A 21,932-nucleotide genomic window follows, 5' to 3' on the forward strand; every position below is an offset into this window, starting at 1 on the left:
CACTTCCAGCCCACCTCCTCCTGCACGATTGAAGAAGAAATGCCCCTGATTCCAACCCCACAGCCACCAGCTGAGATTTGGGGTCTGGCAGTATCACACCGCACACAGCACGTCGCTTCCTTCAGGCTCGGGAGGCTGGGTAACAGCTGAGTTCCGTTTTGGTCACTCTGAGTGGCTGTCAGGACAGACTGCGATATTCAGACTTGCGACGTTACAGCTACACTTCAACCGAATTACTCAATCTGGAACAATAGTGATTAATAGCTGGATGGGCTTGTGGACGCAAGCATAGATTCGCTGCAGCGCGCACACACAGCACATCAGACGTCAGCAGGAGTGGGTGGAAGCTAGGATTTAATTTAAATTCCTGTACTTGCTCCTGGGATAGTAACACACTTATTTACATAGATCTTGCTGTTAAGTTTATTGATAACCTGTTAACCACCTTATTTATGAATCCAACAGACTATAACACTTTACTTAATTATCAGGGCTACCACACATGTGGCTTCAAAGATGGCCTTCCCGCACTCCTCCCACACCCCCGCTCCGCCCCCTCCCCTGCCTGCCATGTCGCGTCGCAGTACATTGCTATTTCAACTCCTTAACAGAGTGCACCTACCTCCCCCTCCGACCATTGGTGACTGCAGCTGTATTGTGCTCCAACACTGCTGCCACCTCCCCTGTTCCGTGTTTCACTTACAATTAGTGAAAGCCTTTCAGCAGCCCCCAGCCCCCACCCCCCCCCCGCCATGCGAGCCAAGCCCTCACTGGGCGTTCACTTCCAGGCCACCTCCTCCTGCACGATTGAAGAAGAAATGCCCCTGATTCCAACCCCACAGCCACCAGCTGAGATTTGGGGTCTGGCAGTATCACACCGCACACAGCACGTCGCTTCCTTCAGGCTCGGGAGGCTGGGTAACAGCTGAGTTCCGTTTTGGTCACTCTGAGTGGCTGTCAGGACAGACTGCGATATTCAGACTTGCGACGTTACAGCTACACTTCAACCGAATTACTCAATATGGAACAGTAGTGATTAATAGCTGGATGGGCTTGTGGACGCAAGCATAGATTCGCTGCAGCGCGCACACACAGCACATCAGACGTCAGCAGGAGTGGGTGGAAGCTAGGATTTAATTTAAATTCCTGTACTTGCTCCTGGGATAGTAACACACTTATTTACATAGATCTTGCTGTTAAGTTTATTGATAACCTGTTAACCACCTTATATATGAATCCAACAGACTATAACACTTTACTTAATTATCAGGGCTACCACACATGTGGCTTCAAAGATGGCCTTCCCGCACTCCTCCCACACCCCCGCTCCCTCCCCTCCCCTGCCTGCCATGTCGCGTCGCAGTACATTGCTATTTCAACTCCTTAACAGAGTGCACCTACCTCCCCCTCCGACCATTGGTGACTGCAGCTGTATTGTGCTCCAACACTGCTGCCACCTCCCCTGTTCCGTGTTTCACTTACAATTAGTGAAAGCCTTTCAGCAGCCCCCAGCCCCCATCCCCCCCCCGCCATGCGAGCCAAGCCCTCACTGGGCGTTCACTTCCAGGCCACCTCCTCCTGCACGATTGAAGAAGAAATGCCCCTGATTCCAACCCCACAGCCACCAGCTGAGATTTGGGGTCTGGCAGTATCACACCGCACACAGCAAGTCGCTTCCTTCAGGCTCGGGAGGCTGGGTAACAGCTGAGTTCCGTTTTGGTCACTCTGAGTGGCTGTCAGGACAGACTGCGATATTCAGACTTGCGACGTTACAGCTACACTTCAACCGAATTACTCAATATGGAACAGTAGTGATTAATAGCTGGATGGGCTTGTGGACGCAAGCATAGATTCGCTGCAGCGCGCACACACAGCACATCAGACGTCAGCAGGAGTGGGTGGAAGCTAGGATTTAATTTAAATTCCTGTACTTGCTCCTGGGATAGTAACACACTTATTTACATAGATCTTGCTGTTAAGTTTATTGATAACCTGTTAACCACCTTATTTATGAATCCAACAGACTATAACACTTTACTTAATTATCAGGGCTACCACACATGTGGCTTCAAAGATGGCCTTCCCTTAGGCCTTTTTCTGCTATAAACAAATATCGCAAAAAGTTAACATGCTCCTTAAACAAAATAGGAGTAAGCACAATCGGAAGTGGGACCACCAAGGCCCCTGTAGTTGATCATTCTATGGAGTACCTTCACACTAAAAATGGTATACAATGGCAAGTTATTGAAGTTGTGTTAAAAAAAAAAATAGCTTGAGGAGGTGAACTAGATGACCTACTCTCCGTCAAGTCTGTAAATGGAAACACCTCTTTAACACAATCATGGAATACTGAATACTTTGGACTTCCGTTATTAAATATTGACATATCATTCATCGTGCATTGTTTTGATTAATATACACTGATTCTGATTTATGAAGTATGTTTTTTGGTTTGTTATTCATCCATATTTCTGTTCCTTAAAGTTATTGTTTGTTAAGCCATTTCGCCCTATCTTCACATGATCTTGATATATACTGTTCAGCCTTTGTTTATTCTGTCATGATAGTACCTTTTTTTTATGTTATCACATCTTCACATTGTGTTTTGTATTGCTCCTCCCCGATATATCTATATATCTTGTCCACCAGTAAATATTTTTCGCTGTTTCTTCTTAACTAGCTCCTCCTCACCCTTTCCTACAATACGGCGCCCTTGGTTCAGCAACACAGCATCAGACATCCACAAGCAACAGACATCCACAAGCATCAGACACTCACCCACACTCACCCTCACTCACCCTCACCCTCACTCACCCTCACCCTCACTCACCTTCACCCTCACTCACCCTCACCCTCACTCACCCTCAACACCTCACCCTCACTCACCCTGAACGCCTCAACCTAACTCACCCTCACCCTCACTCACCCTCAACCCCTCACTCACCCTCACTCACCCTCACTCACCCTCACCCTCAACACCTCACCCTCAACCCCTCACCCTCACTCACCCTCACCCTCACTCACCCACACTCACCCTCACCCACCCTCAACCCCTCACCCTCACTCACCCTCACCCACCCTCACCCTCACCCTCTCACCCTCAACCCCTCACCCTCACACAGTGCAATAGGTCTCAGACCATTTCAGTTAGAGCTTTTAGAAATGTTTATGGCTTTTTTTATTTGTAATTCTTTAGCATAGGCTACAGGAAACAAAAATGCTAAACATTTACAAAAAAAACCCATAAACAATTCTAAAAGCACTAACTCTAATGGTGCGAGACCTATTGCATTTCCAATGCTTGTTGGACATGGTAGCATTTTTATTTCCTGAATGAATCTCAGCTTTAACGCATTAGAGTGCGGCAGAGCTGGGACCCCCTGCCAAATGAGGAATGTTGCATTATATCTATGACGAAACTTACATGATTGCTCTGACATCTGATGCCTCTCCCTGCGAGCCTTTGTGAACTGAAAGAAAGCCCTTCTACTAAATAGTGCGGGACAGTTTTACAAGCCCCCTGTGCACCTTTTGTGTCACTTTTAACATTGGAAAAGGGACGCAAAAGTGGCACAAGGGGCTTGTAAATCTGCCCCTGCGCCTTTAACACGAGTCTTACTATGGCCGTCATTTAATGGTCACCAGGGTTTGCAGTTGTGACCCTTGGCTTTCCCCTTGTGACCTCTGGCACTGCCTTTGTGATCCCTGGCCTCGGAAGTGGCAAATACTGTGCCAAGAACACAGGGCAGATTCACACTCTGTATTTTCTGTCAGTTTTGGATTAAACTAATAGTGAATAATATTGTAATATTTAATGTAAGTGTAATAAAAAATGGAGCACACTTAGCTGGAACCGGAACTTTGGTGGCAGCTGAAATATTTTAAAATGATTTTAAATGTATAGTGTGTGCATACTTGTGGGTGTGAGTGAGTTTAAGTGAGAGAAAGCACATATATGTGTGATCATGTGTGTCTGTTCGTATTAGTATGTGTGCGTGAACGAAAGTGATTGAGAGTCAGTGACCAGTAGTGAATAGATTTTATGAGTTTGAGGCCCAGATTCACTATTCTTCGCCGAAAGGCGAAGCTGCACCAAAGTTGCTGTACTGCCTTGGGTCAAAGGGAGAGAAGATAAATGTGCCATATCTTTTAAGGTGTGGTGCCTTTTTTCTCTCACTCTGTGCTGGTGCACTTTTGGCAAAAGAACAGATGATGGATGAGAAGCTGAACCAATCAAACATTCACCCCTATTGATAGATCTGGGTTAAAGCCATAATTTGTTTGCATGCACGCCATTCCAGTTTAGACCCCGCCATATGCAAATCACTCTTGACTCTGCGCCCCATGTGAACAGCCCGGCCCGTACTACCTGGCCAGGTCCTCCCTGGACCAGAAACAAGCATTCCGGGACTGGTTTTGGGGTTTCACCCCTTATCAACCAGGCTAGCTTGACTCTGGTGGCGTTGCCAGCAAGGGACCCAAGTCTGGGCATACCCTTGACACTAAGGGCAGCGAATGCCAAAAGAACAGATGATAAACGGAATACTGAACCAATCAAACATTCACCCCCCCCAGTCACAGTTCTGGGTTAAATCCATTGTTTTTTGCACACCACGCCATTCCAGTTTAGACCGAGCCATATGCAAATCAGCCTTGACCCGGTTACCCCATGTGAACAGTCCAGCCCAAACTGTCAGGCCAGATCCTCCCTGGACCAGAAACAAGCATTCTGGGGTCGGTTTTGGTGTTTCACTCCTCATCAGCCAGGTTAGCTTGACTCTGGAAGCGTAGAGAGCAAGGGACCCACGTCTGGGCATGCCCTTCCCACTTAGGGCGACAAATGACAAAAGAACAGATGATGGATGGAATGCTGAACCAATCAAACATTAACCCCCAGTCACAGGTTAAATCCATTGTTTTTTTGCACCCTACGCCGTTCCTGATTAGACCCTGCCATATGCAAATCAGTCTTGACCCTGCTCCCCATGTAAACAGTCCAGCCCGAACAACCAGGCCAGGTCCTCCCTGTACCAGAATAAGTTTCACCCCTCATCAGCCAGGCTAGCTTGACTCTGGTGGTAGCTGTGCGCCAATGCATAAACCCTTGCATCATAGTACATGGGTGTGTGTGTTCTCTGAAGCAAATATTTTGTACTGGAAGCGGTCCCTTCCAGTACAACTAATATGTTTTAAGGCTTTTACCACTTTGCGTGTGTGTGTGCTGTTACAATGCAGCATGCAGGCAAAATTGGAGAAACGAAGAGAAAAGAAAACATTTCTCCTTGTTACTCCTTCCTCAAGAGAGAGGTATAAGATTTTGAACGAAATTCCAATCTAACAATGTTTGCAGATAGAAGTTGTGTCAAAACCCATGGGTGGTGTGCTGGAATGCTTATGCACCACACATGGGATGCCCACTTGACACAAAGCAAATTGGCACATAGTGCTACTCTGCAATACTACCCAATGTAAATCTTGATTTGTGTTGGATAGTAAATCTCACCCAACACTGTGCATCAGGTTTGCTTCACAAAAGTGATGAATAAATAAGAGTAGTGAGAGTGAGAGAATGAGTGTGAGTGAATGAGTGAATGTGAGTGAGTGTGAGCGAGATTGTGATGTGATGCTTGGTTGTGTGTCTTTGGCCCTGGCATACTGAAGGTAATCATTGTCCTATAGAGACACCCTGGAAAAAATACTGGCACATGCACTGGCATACCTGCAACAATTCCTAGCATGACAGACACCTGTGACAATTCCTGGCATGCAGGGCACCAATGATAAAATAGTGGTACTTGTATACTAGCATACTTGGCAGAGGTAATTCTTGGCATTAGGACACTAGGGGCAAAATTGTGATAACAGCACAATGTAGGTAATTCCTGCCATAAAGATGGACAACACGGCATATGAGAAGATGGCAGCAAAGTGAAAATGCTGGCCTTGACATACTAAGGTAATTGTTGACATAAGCATCACCTATGGTATTTGAACTGCATAAATTGCAATATTCTGGAACTGGCATATTTTATGTCATTTTTAATAAAAGGGGGCACGCACGGAATATGAGGGCAACCATGATAAAATACTGGCAAGGCACAAAGGAGGTCGTTTTTAATATGTGGGGACACCCATACCACATTTTGAAAAAAAATGGGGTGACCTCTTGGGAACGTCAAGTTTCATTGACTTGGCACACCATATTAGGATATGAATATTTAATGAGTGCACTTTCAGCGCCAGTGGCATTTTAGCAAACATTTGTGAAAATTGTGTTTTAAAATGTTCTATTTCACACCATTATTTTCACATGTATCCTTGGCGGGAGAAACTCCCTCGGAAGAGATATGGTTTGCTAGCTTTGCTCGTTCACTAGAATTCAGGGCTAGAGTTAGACCCCAGAAACATGGAACATCAAGTAAGCACCATAATATAGGTGGTGTCTAAAATAGGATGCAGCATTTACAACACGGGCTTAACCACGCGAGCAGTTTCAACGCAAGTGGAACAACGCTTCCCTTAACCACGCATATGCTTAACCACGCAATAACCAAATATCATTATGGAATAAAAAGAACAATGTGGGATGCTCTTTCAATTTAATTTTAACATTATTGTGTAAAGTGAAACTCTAGTCAGAAAAAGATTTTTACCAAAATCAAAATCTAACCTGGAATGTAGAAGCTCAAATTTAAGACGGGTTTTCCATCTACTGACTCCAACATACAAAGAAATGAGAACATTTGATAATATATGCTATGAATGTCCTATTACTTACGGTAATCTTCATTACTCCGGGTCCCGTAGTCCTCGACACCTTCCTTACAATAAGAGATTATCCTATCTCTGACAGAAAAAGAAAAAGAAGGAATGCTGGACCTACCCTCCCCCTCCCGCCGGGAGTACAAAAGGGTACATGTCCCAGCATTCCCTCTGAAATACCAAGCCAAAGGATGAAGGCCGGCAAACAGGGCGGGAGGGAGGGAAGCCAGGAAGGTGTCGAGGACTACGGGACCCGGAGTAATGAAGATTACCGTAAGTAATAGGACATTACCCCCAGGTCCCTACGTCCTCGACACCTTCCTTACAATAAGAGACATACCAAAGCAATTCATCCCACAAAACACAACAAACAACCAGTACAGCAAAAACCAGGCATTTATTGAGCACAGAACATAAATCATGGGCGAACACAACCCAACACCCCCAAAGCAAAACCGCCCTCATCACCCAGCAAATTGAGGAGACGGTAATGCCTGATGAACGTATTAGAAGACGCCCAAGTGGCCACCCTACAAATCTCCGAAAGAGGGACACCCCGGACCTCAGCCCAGGAGGCCGCCACCCCCCTTGTAGATCGACCCTGAACACCCACAGGAGGAGGGGACCCAGAAAGAGAATAAGCCAAGGAAATGACCTGCTTCAGCCATCGACCAATGGACACAGACGAAGCCTTACGTCCACGGCGAGCAGCCCCAAAAGATACAAACAGGGAGTCAGTCAACCTGACAGCCGCCGTGCGCTCAAGATAAATACGCAAAGCCCGGCACACATCCAACAAGGACCACCCGGGGAATCCTGAACAGAACTCAACTCAGGCAAGACCAACTCCTGGGACCGGTGAAATTGAGAAGCGACCGTGGGCACGAAGGAGGAATCAAGGCGGAGCACAACCCCGCCCTCCGAAAAGGACAGGAAAGGCTCCCGTGACATCAAGGCCCCCAACTCGCCCAGGCGTCGGGCAGACGTGATGGCCACCAAGAACACAACCTTCAAGGTCACAAATTTCAAATCCACCTCCGACAAAGGTTCAAACGGAGGACTAATCAAGGCCCGAAGGACCAAGGGCAAATCCCACAGGGGAAAGGAAGGCCGGGAAACCGGACGAGACAGAGAAAAACCACGGAGCAGTCTGGAGACCAAATCCTCATCATCAGACAGATTACCCCACGGGGAACGAAAAGCCCGGACAGCCGCCCACTGGGCACGCAAGGTGGACACAGCCAAACCCTTCTCAAAACCTTCCCACAAAAACTGAAGCACCGCCTGCAAAGAACAGTGCAAAGGGGAAAGGTCCAAGGCCGCACACCAACGACTGAAGTTACCCCAGTGGCGATCATAGGACAGGAGAGTGGAAGGCCTACGGGAACTCTGGATGGCAGCAGCTAAATGTTCCGGGAATCCGCGCCGCCGCCACCCCTGCCTCTCAACCTCCACACCGACAGCCGCAAGCGGAGAAGAGACAGTGGTGGTGAGGACCGCAGGGGAGACGGGGACAGAGGGAGGAACCACGGGCCCCGAACCGCCAGAAGACGCACTGTCGGAAACCAAGACCTCCGAGGCCAAAAGGGCAGAACCACCACCACCTCCCGATCCTCCAGACACAGTCGGGACAGAAACCTGGGGATCAGCGCCAGGGGGGGGAAGGCATAGAGCAGGCGGGACGGCCAGGGAACCGACAGGGCATCCACTCCCCAACAACCCTCCTGCCGAAACCTGGAGCAGAAGCGAGGAAGCTGCGCTTTCAGCCGGGAGGCAAAGAGGTCCAGAAAGGGACGCCCAAACCTCCCGCACACAAGCCGAAACGCAACCCGGGTGAGAGACAACTCCAGAGGAGCCGGAAAGCAGCGACTCAGGACATCCGCCGCACAATTGTCCACCCCCTTGATATGAATCGCAGCCAGAGACAGCAGGTGACCCTCCGCCCAACAAAACAACGGAATCACCACTGCGTTCAAGGAAGCCGAACGAATCCCCCCTTGATGGTTGAGATAGGCCACCGACACCATATTGTCTGACCGCACCAGGACGTTCCTGCCCACCAAACACACCCGAAAACCCATCACGGCACGGGACACAGCAGTCAACTCCCGCCAGTTGGAAGATCTGCGACTCTCCAGCAGGGACCAGCGACCCTGAAGGGACTGAGAACCCAAGGTCGCCCCCCACCCCAAAGCGCTGGCATCCGTTGTCAACACCAGCGACGGAGAGGGCTGCAAGGGGAGCCCCTGAGACAGAAGGCCCGGATCCGACCACCAAAGCAGTGCAGGCAGAACCACAGGAGACACCGGCACCAGACACTCCCAATCGCGGGACAACGGATCCCAGAGAGACAGAAGGTAACACCACAGGGGGCGGAGGTGAAACCGAGCCCAAGCCACCGTAAAGACAGTCGCCGCCATCAGACCCATAAGACGCAACCAGAGGCGCACCCGAAAGGAACCTCCCGCCTGGAATCTGCGAGCAAGGGACAACAGGGTCACCACCCGAGGCTCCGGTAGGAACACCCGGTTTAGGTCCGTGCGAAACCGAGCCCCAATGAACACCAGATCCTGCGAAGGGGTCAGGTGGCACTTCGGCAGATTGATCAGAAAACTGTGCCGCCTCAACTCCGAGCAAACCAACTCTCTCGCCTCCAACAGCAGGGCCCGAGAGGGAGCATGGATTAACCAATCGTCCAAATATGGATACACCATCACCCCCCGGAGATGAAGCCAGGCAACCAAGGGGGCGACAACCTTCGTAAAAACCCTCGGGGCAGAGCGAAGGCCGAAGGGCAGAACCTGGACCTGAAAGTGGCACCCCTGAACACAAAATCTCAGGAACCGACGGGACCTTGGATGCACCGGAACATGATAATAGGCGTCCTGCAGATCCAGGGTACACATGAAGTGACCCGGCAGAACCAACGGAATGATCCGCTGCAAGGTCTCCATGCGGAAGGGAATACGCAACACCCCTCGGTTCATGAGCCGCAAATCCAGGACCAGGCGAAAACCCCCGGTATTCTTGGGCACCAGAAAAATCAGGGAATAAAAGCCCGACCCCACCTCCGAAGGAGGAACCGCCTGAATGGCCCCTTTCCGAAGAATATCCTCCACCCCCTGAACCAGGTGGACCCTCCTGGACCGGCAAGCAGGCCAGGGTGTCGGGCGGAGGCCGGAATCGGGAGGGGGAACAGAAAACTCCACCTCGTAACCCTCCCGCAGAACATCCAACACCCAAGCGTCTGAACATGACTGAACCCAGGCATCTAGGAAGAAGCGCAGCCGCCCTCCTACCAACAACCCGGGAACCACAGCCAAAGAGTCAGGAGCGAGGCTTCGGGGGAGGGGGAGACCTAGCCTTACGGTCCCGACCCCCGCCAGAAGAGAACCTTCCACGGCCCTTCCCAAACTTTCCACGAAAGGAAGGCCGAAAGAAAGATCTAGACTTAGAGGGGGCAGAAGAAGCAGGAGCAGAAGCAGACCCTTTAAAAGAAGAAGAATGTTTCTTTTCCTTAAACAGTTTGTGCAGTTTGGACTCCAACTCCCCCCCAAACAGCATAGAACCCTGAAAAGGCAAACGCAAGGCACAAGCCTTCTGCGCAGAGTCAGTCTTCCAGTCTTTAAGAACAAGACTGCGCCGAGCCGCCACACAGGCCCCACCAGAAAGCGCAGCAGCTCGAACTACATCAAAAGACACATCGGACAGAAGTTCAACCTGCCGCTCAATGTGTTCAAGAAGCTCAGAACAGTCCGTGGCATCGTCCATTGACTGGTACAGAGACTTAATGTCAGACAGCAGCGACTGCGACAAATAAGTACCATAAACACCGGCCCTCAAGGCCAGATGAGATCCAGAATAAACCTTCCTCAGTGCTCCGTCAGCCTTCTTATCCACAGGGTCCTTCAGCACAGCGTCCTCAGATAAGGAAGTGCGACCCACCAAACTCGCAACAAACGAGTCAATGGGGATGGAATCAGGAAGATCCGTAGCCATATCCCGGAGTGGGTAAAGACGGGCCATAAAACGCGGAACCATAATGCGATCCGGATCCGCCCACTCCCTTTTCAGGACATCCCTAATAAAGGGATGAACAGGAACATCCACCGCTGCAGAACTCTGGAATTGGCGGAGCAAAGAACCCCCAGAAGTACTGGGAACAGCGTCATCAGCAAAGCCCATATTCCGCTTCACGTGCATCAGGATACCTGGAAGTGCGTCCTTTTCAATATACTTCCCCTTCAGCTCAGAGTCACCAGCCCCAGCCGACTCGTCAGCTGAAGAAGCAGAATCACCGGAAGCCGCAGCAGGCACCTTGCGACCGGCACCACCAGAACCCATCTCAGTAAGGGTCTCCCTGATCAAGCGCTTCAAGCGCGCATCCCCACCCCCACCACGGCGTCTGGACCGGGCAGGAGAAGGAGAACGTGACCCACTGGCAGAAGAAGAAGAAGAGGAGGACCTCTCCCTATGACGCCTCTTCCTCGAACTCTTCCCCATCCTGAAGCAAGGAACAACCCAGGAGGCAGTAGCAATCAGCAAAAAATGCACAGGAAAGAAACACCGCTACGCGGTACTCACCAGCTGCCCCCGTTTAAATAATCAGGAAAAACGACCGGGCAGAAGCGCCTGACCCTGTCCCAAACCGGAAGTCAGGCATCGACGTCACAGGAAGGCATCATCCAACCAGCCAATCCCAGACGCGAAGTCGGCCGCGCCTAAGCATGAGCGGATTTTGCGGATTGGCAATCCGCGAATTTTGCGGATTTGCGGATTCGCAATCCGCAAAATCCGCGAATTCCCGCGAATTTGCGGATTTTTTTTTTTTTTGTGTTCGCCCGTGTTTCTGCCAGTTCGCGAGGGTTTTTACAATTTCGCAATTTGCGAACTTACCTGTCGGGTCGCAAGTTTTGCGAACTTGTTGTTTCTACGTGTCCAGCCTGTTTGGGACACTCTTCTTCATCACTGCCACTCTCTGTCACCACTGCCACTCTCTGACTACTCATGCCACCCTCTGGCCCACCCATGCCACCCTCTGTTTCATCACTACACCCTCTGGTTGTCCAGTGTACATTATTTTCGGCAAAGCAAAGCACACCTTCCCTGCCTCAAGTGACCTGAATTAATTTGGGGCTGATTAATGTGTCACAGAATATTTTTTTAGCTGGCACCTGCTTCCTTAGTGCGCCCTGATTAGTGATCTTTTGCACTTGCTAAGTGCTTTCATTGTTGCAAAATTAGTTACAACACCTGCCCTGCCCCAACTGACAATAATGAATTAGGGGCTGATTAATGGATTTTAACTTCCAGCCTGGCTCCTGCTTGTCTCCCTTAGCTGTAATTCAGGACCTTTGTGGCATATGTGTAACTATTCTGAGGTTCAGAGCAGGGTCACATAATAGTTTCAACTGGCAACTGAACTCTGGAGGGGCCCCTCAGGAAGCACTACAGGAAATGGCTACTAATGATGTGCCTGAACTTTTGAACCTGGTAAGTAGTTACTTTCAGTTTTGCCAAGATCGTATTTCTGCAATTTTGCACTTATTCGCGGGGCGCGAACTCACGCGAACAGTGCGAGCAGTGCGAGCAAAATCCGCTGCTCGCGGATTTGCGGATTTTGCGGGAAATTCGCAAATCTCGCGGATTGCGGATTTCCCGAAAATCCGCAAAATCCGCGAGCGGAACGGATTTTCCGCCCACGCCTAGCCGCGCCCCCTAACAAGCCCGGCAGGAAGGAGGGGCGGCCATCGGGCAGACGCGAGGTCCACGCGTTCCCACAGCACAGCGCGACCCCCAGGAGCGCCAAAAGGAAGCCCGCGCCACTCCCCCCAAGCCCGGCAGGGAGGGAGAGGCCATCCACGCCGCCGAGGACACCGAAGCCCCAGCGGAAGGTAAGTTCGGCGCAGGAGCCGATTCCATGCTCCACGCGCCACAGCAATCCCTGTCAGAATGACAGAAAAAAGAAACAGAGGGAATGCTGGGACATGTACCCTTTTGTACTCCCGGCGGGAGGGGGAGGGTAGGTCCAGCATTCCTTCTTTTTCTTTTTCTGTCAGAGATAGGATAATCTCTTATTGTAAGGAAGGTGTCGAGGACGTAGGGACCTGGGGGTAATGGGAAACAAACTTTTGAAAATGGCCTTTCCTATTTTATTCAGCAAGGGCGGATTGGAATCTCTTGCGCCTCTATTGAAGCGATCTGGGCAATCCTGCTTTGGACAGCAGTGAAAATTCAAGAATTTTCTCCTTTTTGACAAAAACTAGGCAGACAGACTTTAACCTTTTCCCAGTTGAGGGGGCAAAACGTCAGTACTGATACAAGAGGATATTTGGCCTCTACATTTCATTGGGATGATGTGTTCGTTCATCAGAGCTAGATGGTTCTTATCTTGTCCAAATAACAATGCGGGTGAAGCTGACTACGGTGATTTCCCCGAAGGAAGAATCCTTCACTGGTTATAGTGTAAGTATTGGTCTTTCAAAGCACTCTTTGACTTTGGACTCTTTCTGTGCTTCTCGTTAGGTTCTCTCAAAGCTTGAGTACTCAGATTGTGTGGCCCATAGTTGATCTTTGGCCCTTCCAGCAGGGATGCAAAATCTTTGCCTGGGGCTCCTCTTAAACACACCATCATTGTCCCCATGTGGCTCAGTAGTTAATTCTCCATCTGGTACTTTTTTAATTGAAACTTGCTTCTTCTTTTTTTCTTTCCACACTACCCCCAGTGCACCACCAAAAATGTCAGGGTTAAAAATGTTCAACTCTGTGGAGAGTTTTGGAGCTGTCCGTGGTGCTGAAGTCTCCAAGGATAACATTGACCTTTTGTTTCCCATGCGAGGAACCGTGGAACAGCACCTCTGACTTGCTTGGGAACTGTGCAACAGGTCTGCTGCCATAGATATAAAGTTTGCAGTATCTACTAGGCAGTTTTGGCTGTTATATCACCATTATTATGTACTTTTACCGTATTGTAAGGAATTTAATGAAGTAGCAGTTTTTCAAGTAATAACCTTAACTGAATATTCACATATATTTTGTGTGTGCAACAGTTGTGCCTGACTCAACCTTCACGCAAAATCCCATGCGCTATACCTTGGCCGCCAGAACGACATATCCAGTAGAGTCAAGGAGGCTTTTTAACCACGAAATGTTCATCTACTGAGAAGCGTCAAGGATCCTGGGGGCATATTACCAACAACCAGCGATATTTATCGATAAATGGGCTTAGCGAGTTTATTTTTATCGCAAGCATCGCCGGATATTATCGCAGAGATAACGTGCTATTAGCAACGTTTATCTCTAAAGCGATAAAATATCCGGCGATAGCAGTGAAATGTGTGAATATCGCTGAGAATACAGCGATATTCACGCATTAACGCCAATAGGGTCTTAGCCATAATATCCACCTCCCATTGGATATAATGGCTAAGAACTGGTCTGAGCAGGCGTTAGCTTTTGGAGATATTCGCGCTTAGCGCGAATATTTCCATCGCTACGCCTGCGCTGATAATAGGCGATAGTGATGTTAGCGACTGTTTTCAGTCGCTAATAGTTTGGGTACGCCCACTTTGCATGTCATTAGCGATAAATATCACTGACATGCAAACCGGGCCCCAAACCGCTCGCTATTGCCTAAAAGCTGTCACTAACTGCTGTTAGCGACAGCTTGCTAATAGGGCGATAGAATTATCGCCACTTAGCGACCGAAAACGGTCGCTAAAGCGGCGATAATCACTTATCGCCCGCCTTGATAATATGCCCCCTGGTTAGAAAGGAACATACTGAGTCTCAACTTAGGTTGATTGATTGATTGATTAATTACAATTATATAGTGCATTAATGCAGAAATGAGTGTTTAGGGACCTGTCTACTATTACTAGGTGCCCCTTCCTGCACAAAGCAATCTCCCCATGGCGCAGGCATCCTTGCACCATGGTGCAAGGGTGCCTGCGCCAGCGCAGGGTAGAGCACAGGAATGCGACCTATCCTTGTAGATATGTCGCATTCCTGTGCTCTGAAAGTGCTGCAGCGTGGCGCAGCGTGTCGCAGCCAAAGGGCTTGCGGTGCCGCGCTGTAGGCCGTTTCTTGTAGTTCTGCCCCCTAGTGTGGCTAACCACTGGCTGCACTTTATACAAGATTAAATACGTGCAGAGGCAGCAGCTAACAACCTCAGATTTAAAGGGGCTCAACTTTTTTTTTATCTTTAGAGAGATAAATTGTATATATATATATATATTATTGGGGCAAAATTATGATACCAGGATTAAGTAGAGTATTCACCGAAGGGTAAAGTGCTTAACTTAGAAAAACAAAGCAAATCACTTCAGGCGAAAGAAAACACTTAAAAAGTAATGTATGAAATGCTTATGTTGACTGATTAATTAAAAAAACTGTAAAAAGTTGACATCATTTGCACAAGAAGATGGCTTCCATTTGTAAGGGGTATATTAATGTTTGCCATCGGTAAACGTCTGAGTAATGTAGTAATAATTTAAGTGCATGTATGAATGTTTGGAACCAGTTGTGCCTTTGGTGACTCCTTTTTGTTTTTGTTTTTCCTGGCCCAGATCCTCCGCCGTTTATCCCGGATTGTGAGGGAGACGTCCTCTTCCTGACAGACAGCTCCGGAAGCGTCTCCTACAAAGAGTTTTCCCAGGTCAAGGCGTTCGTGGCTGACCTCATCCAACCTTTCACCTTTGGCCCGCAGGATGTGCAGACCAGTGTCATCCACATCAGCACTGTCCCCGTTGTGGAATTCCCCTTTGACCAGCATGGCTCGAGCGCGTCCGTGCAGAGAGCCATCCAGGACATGACGCAGCGCATGGGCGACACCAACACGGGCCAGGCCCTCTCCCTGGCCAAAGAGAAGCTCTTCACAGACGAGGCCGGGGCCAGGCCCAGTGTCCCCAAGGTCCTCGTATGGGTCACCGATGGAATCTCCACCGACGACATATCGCAACCAATGGAGCTCCTGAAAGACATGGGAGTCACTGTGTTCATTGTCAGCACTGGGCGCGGGAACTACCTGGAGCTCTCCCAGGCGGCCAGCCAGCCCACTGAGAAGCACTTGCACTTTGTGGATGTCGACGACCTGCACATCATCACCAAGGAGCTCCGGGATGACATCATAGGTAGGTGGGTGACAGTGGGAGTGGCCATTATTTGCCAGGATGGGTGGGCCCATGATCTGCCACTACATGTGCCCATATATGTATATTTGGAACCAGTTGTGCATTTGGTGACCCCTTTTTGTTTTTGTTTTTTCTGGCTCAGAAAGTCAGATGCCCATGAAGTCAGTACATATGCCCATGATCTGCCACTACATATGCCCATGATATGCCACTGCTAATGCCCATGATATGCCACTACAAACATATGCCCATGATATGCCACTGCATATGCCCATGATCTGTCACTGCATATGCCCATGATATGCCACTGCATATGCCCATGATTTGTCACTGCATATGCCCATGAAGTCAGTACATATGCCCATGATCTGCTGGGATATGTAAGATATTTTTACAAATGTCCTTAGAGACCGCCGACAGGGAGAAATGCTATAGTAAAACTGTTCTGGGTTACTGCATAGGTCATAAAATGTTGCTTTTACATTACAGTAGTTGCTATTTGAGTTAAAGGGATGATGTTCCATTTAGCACTCACTTTGTTTTCTCTTGCCCTGTTCTGGGGGGGGGGGGGGGGGGGGGGGGGGGGGGGGGGGGTGGAGTATGCATCAACGTAAATGAATACTTTAAAGGTGAGTTTCATTACAGGCACATATCGCTTGAGTGCTGCTGAACCAAAGGCCGCAAACACGGGCACTGCACTCTCAGACTAAGTGGGGCCGATACACAAAGGGCTACTGTGCTCGAGGCTGAGCCCCGCAACCTGGCCCCCGCAATGAGTAGCTGCAGTACGTGCACCTATTTCTTGAGTGTTGATGATCCAAGGTGAACAGCAAACACCGGCACTGCAATCCCAGGTTCTCAGGGGCATATTTACAATAAGTGGCGCATCTCTGCATATCAGCAGGGTTACGCCACTTATTGTGCTCCATGCCTCCACCACCCTGGATGCGCCGCATTTACAATGCGGCGCACCATGGGGCAAAAATGGCACAGATGCATCACGCATCTGTGCCGTAAAAGTGGCGCATTGCTGGAGATGCGTCGCAAGCGCGACGCAGCTCCAGCAGTGCTCTGGGGGGCCTATCTTGTTAATGATGCGTCAATCCCTACGCCTGCTTCAAGCAGGTGCAGGGTTTTGACGCAGCAGGGTCCTCAAAGTGACTGAGTCAAATCTTGTAGATTTCACTCAGCCACTTTTAGGAGGCGTTCCTGCGCTGGAACGCCCCCCCCCCCGCGCAGGACCGCCTCCTTCTGGCGCAGAGCTTTACAACATGATGCATCTGCCAGATGCGTCATGTTGTAAATACCCCGCACCATGGCGCATCTTTTGCGCCGCCACTGCGTCACAAAAGTGACGCAACGGCAGCGTAAAAGTGGCGCAAGGGGCTTGTAAATCTGCCCCTCAGTCCCCAGACCTACTGTGCTGTGTGCCCTGGTGTAGACACACTGAACTGGGATCAAGTAAGGCCGACACTAGCACGGCACTGCAGCCTAGTCAGGCTGACACCAGCAAGAACCACAGGCCGAAATCCAGTGTGTACCCATCCAATTTCACCCCTGCCAGAGACAATTGAAAGTCCAGCAATGGTCATCAAATAAACGCAGGCCTTGCATCCGGTGTCCTGGCAGTGAAGGAAGACTTATAATGCTGCCGGCAGATGCCTCACACTTAAAAGCATGTCAGTGCATTTGAAGTACAAAAGGGACATCAGCTCATTAGAATTATGGAGGTTCTAAAAAATGCTGGTGTTACTGAATAAGTGAGTGCAGCAAATCAGCAAAAACATTAAGAAGGGAGGTGTGAGGGAAGGAGATGAATGAGATGGTGGTCAGACATTTCTTTTTGGTAAAAAAGGGGGTCAACAGTGCATTCTGACTTTATGAGGCAATGTTCTTAAATAATTGGATACATTGTTCCATTTTTAAGGGAGTTATTTAAAAGAAACCATTAATAAGTCAGTATGATTTTAGCCATACTTGCACTCAATGGTATACATGCAAGAAATGTATATTGGTTTGTTTACTTTAAAAAAAAAAAGCCTAAAGCTAAATTCCACTGTTAAAAGGATCAAATAGGCCTCATGTTCATCACTATTTGTGAACTGTAAAATGGAGATATTTTTTACATTTCAAATTCCTCCTTCTTTCATCCACTAAAGAACCAGATTACTAGCGAATGCCTTCTCTTTAAAGCGATACAAAAGGGGGGATGATGGACGGAGCGTTTCAGCAAATCAAACACTCACCCCCAGTCAACTGATCTGGGTTTAATCCATCTCCATTCTTTAGCTCACTCCGCCACCCCAGTTCAGACATGGCCATATGCAAATCAATCTGACCCTGTGCCTCATGAGAACAGCCAAGCCATGTCTTCCCTGGACCGGAAAAAAACATACTGGGACCGGTTTCAGATTCATAATCCTCATCAGCCAGGCTATCTTGAATCCACTGGGATGGCAGAGTGGGATAAAGAACAGTGATGGATTACACCCAGATCAGTTGACTGGGGGTGAGTGCTTGTATTGTCAACCATCATTTCCTTTGGTTTTTCTCTGCCTTCTCTTTAAAGCCACATAATATAAGCTTAGATATACATCATAAGGGAATGTGCAGGTGTTTGTTAAAAGTTGTACGCAGCCTCTCCATAATTACAATTGACCTTTAACTGCATTTGCACAAACAATATTGCCTGAAAAAACTGATTTAAAGGCTTCAATGATTTCCATTATTCTTCTGAACCTCTTTCAGGTCTGGGAGCGCAGCACCACCCGACACACCCATATTTCCCGCATGCGCACGTTCGTGAGAATAACTTGTCCCTTTTCTTCCCGATTATGCATTTATTCATCCTCCCTTTCACCCTTCTATTATTTGTCTCTTGTTTTTGTTTGCCTTTATTCCTCCTTGCAATTATTTTCCTCTGTTCATTTTTTTTATTGCTATCACATCTCCCTTTTCTTTGTTTCCTACCCTACAACTGGAACTCTTTCTGCAGTCTTAGCCAATCAGCTCTGGTTCTGCTCTATATTTTTCTTTTAAAGTGTTTCTTTGCCTTAGTTGTGGTGATAGGGCACAAGAGGACACCATGTAAATGGTGGAGGACTTTCATGGCAAACTAAATTTGAGTTACTAATATCCTGGAAAACAGCACTCAGCATGACAGGGAGACCACATGTGGGCAGTGATTTTCTGTTCCAAATTTAGGGTGCATTTGCAGGGTCTACATTCGGTGTGAAACTCTGTCAGGCAGGAAGGGTATTTGTAGATTTGCATTCAGAGGTTTACACCCCTCCTACTACGACTTCTCCGACTTTGATGAAAAACCCCCTACTACCACGGCAGACAACTAAAGGGGTTATTTAAATCTTGGCGGTATGTATACTCTGTCGTCCCGGTAAGAGAATATACATACCGCCAAGATAAAGGTCTGCCCGCCCATCGATGGGGGAGGATCTTAAATATGGCTACTACGATGACTACTCCATCACTGCCATAGCCAAACATTTCTGACAGCCCTACGTAGTAAGAGTCATCAGAGAAATAGCTATATGTCCTCTCACCCAATTCGGACCGGCAGACATATAGCCATTTTTTACTGTTAGTCTCCGCCAGGCAAACCCCGGCAGTAAAGGACAGTAAAAAAGGACTACTACCCCACTCGCCATGGGAGATGACTTCCCTGGAGAGCGGGGCATTTCTTTTTTCTTTTTAAAAGGAAAATCCCATTTTGAAAATAAGAAAGAAAATTCTTTGGAGCTGGGCTCCATCATGTAGCGGGAGCCCTGCACCAAAAAACAAAGAGCATTGACAGGAACCACAGCGGTCCCTGCCAATGCATTAGAAACGTTCATCTGCTTGTAGGTCATGTATAAATGGCAAGCGGTCCCTCCATCAGCCGGATGGAGTAATTTACTCTGTCTCCCTGTTAGAACGAAGAGCCGTTCGCCCATATATAACTCAGTCCCTAGTTTGTATGTAATAAGTATATAGCACGTACTATGCCTTTGTGGGTCTCTGAAGCTCTTGCCTACATGGGTAGCACGCTACACCATGTCGGTGCATGGTTGGAAGAGTGCTGTCTTTGTTTTGATTCAACGTTGGAGGAGTTTCCATGTCATGACCACCAAGATTTGTGAGGCAACACAGACCTTAGCACCTCGATAGTTGAAGTGTGAGACACTGATGCACAGTGTATGGTTTCCAATAAACTGGCTGCTTTGAGCAGCTCTGCAGGTCTCTTTGTGGTATTTCTTAAGTTCCCTTTCCAGTAATTTGGTAACCGCATAGGGTTGCCCATTCTGAGATTTTTGTGCCTGGTTGTGAGAAGGCATAGTTTGGAGGGAGAGATGGTCAGGCAGATTTTCAGGAGACCATTAGCAGGAGGTATAAATCAGTCAAAATTACAGATGGAAAATCTGCTGTTGAAACTCTAAATCAAGCTCCTGTGCTCCTGTTCTCCTGTTCACTGCTGTGAAAGCCCTTGCATCATACCAATCATCCAGGCGCGCCGAAACGTGTCTGTGTGTGTTGAACATTCTTGATGGATGTCTGTCTTTCCCACAAAGTCATGTTTAAAGTGGCACTGTCTAACGAGTAGGACTTTATACTAAGCTTTTAATTGGACTCCTGGGACCTTAAAAATGCGCATCCCTTAGAGGGCAAACACGGAGAGGGCTTGGGGGGGGAGGGGGAGAGGGGGTCAAAGGAGAGCAAGCGATGATAGGGTGAATGCAGGCGATCATGGGAAATGTATCGTTATGTCCCCAGGGCTACAAGAAGCGTGAGCAGAAGCACACGTGCTTTGAACAGCCAAATCTCGAATTCCTCGAAAGCAGAAGAACCGCCGGAGATTAAATTATCTCACAATAACTTGCCAACAGAGCTGAGGCAGAGTCCCTAACATGCCAGATGCGTCTGAAAAGTTGGAGGGCAAGGCAGACGAACCACACGTCAAGTGCCACTTAAAGGCAGATTAAGTCTCGTTAGGTGCTTCTGGAGAGCTGCCGGCCTGTAGGACTGGGGCAGAGAGAGTCACATGTACCACTGAAAGGTTAGTAGGGCTGGGGTAGAGTAAGCCACAACACAGGCACCTCTGAAAGGTAGGTTAGACAGGAGAAGAATCATAATGTGTATGGCATCTATAATAAGCCCGAAGGGCTGGGTCAGTGGGAGTCACTCTAGGCACTTTCCTTATCTAAGACCATAATTTTACACTAAAATGAGTTTTGCAGGTAAGAACATGGGGGCATATTACAAGGTCCTTATCGACGCTTTAGGAGCACTTTTTGCCGCTAAAGCAGCGATTTTTTTATCGCCCTATCAGCAAGCTGTCGCTAACAGCAGTTTCTTACAAAAGCGACCGGTTTGGGTGCCGCTTTGCATGTCAGCGATATTTATCGCTAATGACATGCAAAGTAGGCGTTCCCGACCAACAGACCTGATAAACAGTCGCTAACAGGCCTATCGCCTATTAGCAAGGAGGCCCTGGCCCAGGTTAGTGACGTAAATAGTCGCGCTAACCGGGGTCATTGCCGGTTTTTTAACACCTGCTAATTTCATGATTTAGCAATACCTAACATGGGGGTTGAATTATGCTTATACGACAACAGGGTCGTATAAGCAAGGTTTTCCCCCTTTCCCATGCAACATCGCTGGTTTTGTCGCGATGTTGGCCCTTCCCTCCCGCTATCGCTGGAATATATATCACCATAGCGCTAATTGTTGCTAATACAGCGTTAGCATGGCGATATATTCCAGCGATAGTTGGCAATGAAAATTTGCCCTCTGCGATATTTTTCGCAGTTTCTTCTAATATGGGTCATGATTAGAGAAGTCTGGTTTCTGAAAGAAAGAGTATTTAGGTTATTTCTAGCTGACTTGTCAATCTCACACATTACTTTGTCAGCTTCTTTGTCATTGGTATAGCGCCTAGCTGCCAGAAATGTCCTCATATGGCCCGAGCAATCGCCAGTGACTACGAATAATTCAAGCATTCTATCCATTACCTTGCCGTTGTTGCATTTGACGCCCTAAGTGAAA

At 48.4% G+C, this 21,932-nt stretch overlaps 1 protein-coding gene across 1 annotated transcript in view; it reads left to right on the forward strand.

The window, feature by feature from the left end:
- The window catches only part of VWA1 (von Willebrand factor A domain containing 1), a 476,800-nt gene that overhangs the window by 155,069 nt on the left and 299,799 nt on the right, over nt 1–21,932 (forward strand). The window contains exon 2 of the mRNA XM_086921472.1: nt 15,330–15,893. Coding sequence (XP_086777598.1) covers nt 15,330–15,893 — 564 coding nt within the window. The remainder of the gene's footprint in view (nt 1–15,329; nt 15,894–21,932) is intronic.

The sequence above is a fragment of the Lissotriton vulgaris genome, chromosome 5 (genome assembly GCF_964263255.1).
Source record: "Lissotriton vulgaris chromosome 5, aLisVul1.2, whole genome shotgun sequence".
Classification (NCBI taxonomy): domain Eukaryota; kingdom Metazoa; phylum Chordata; class Amphibia; order Caudata; family Salamandridae; genus Lissotriton; species Lissotriton vulgaris.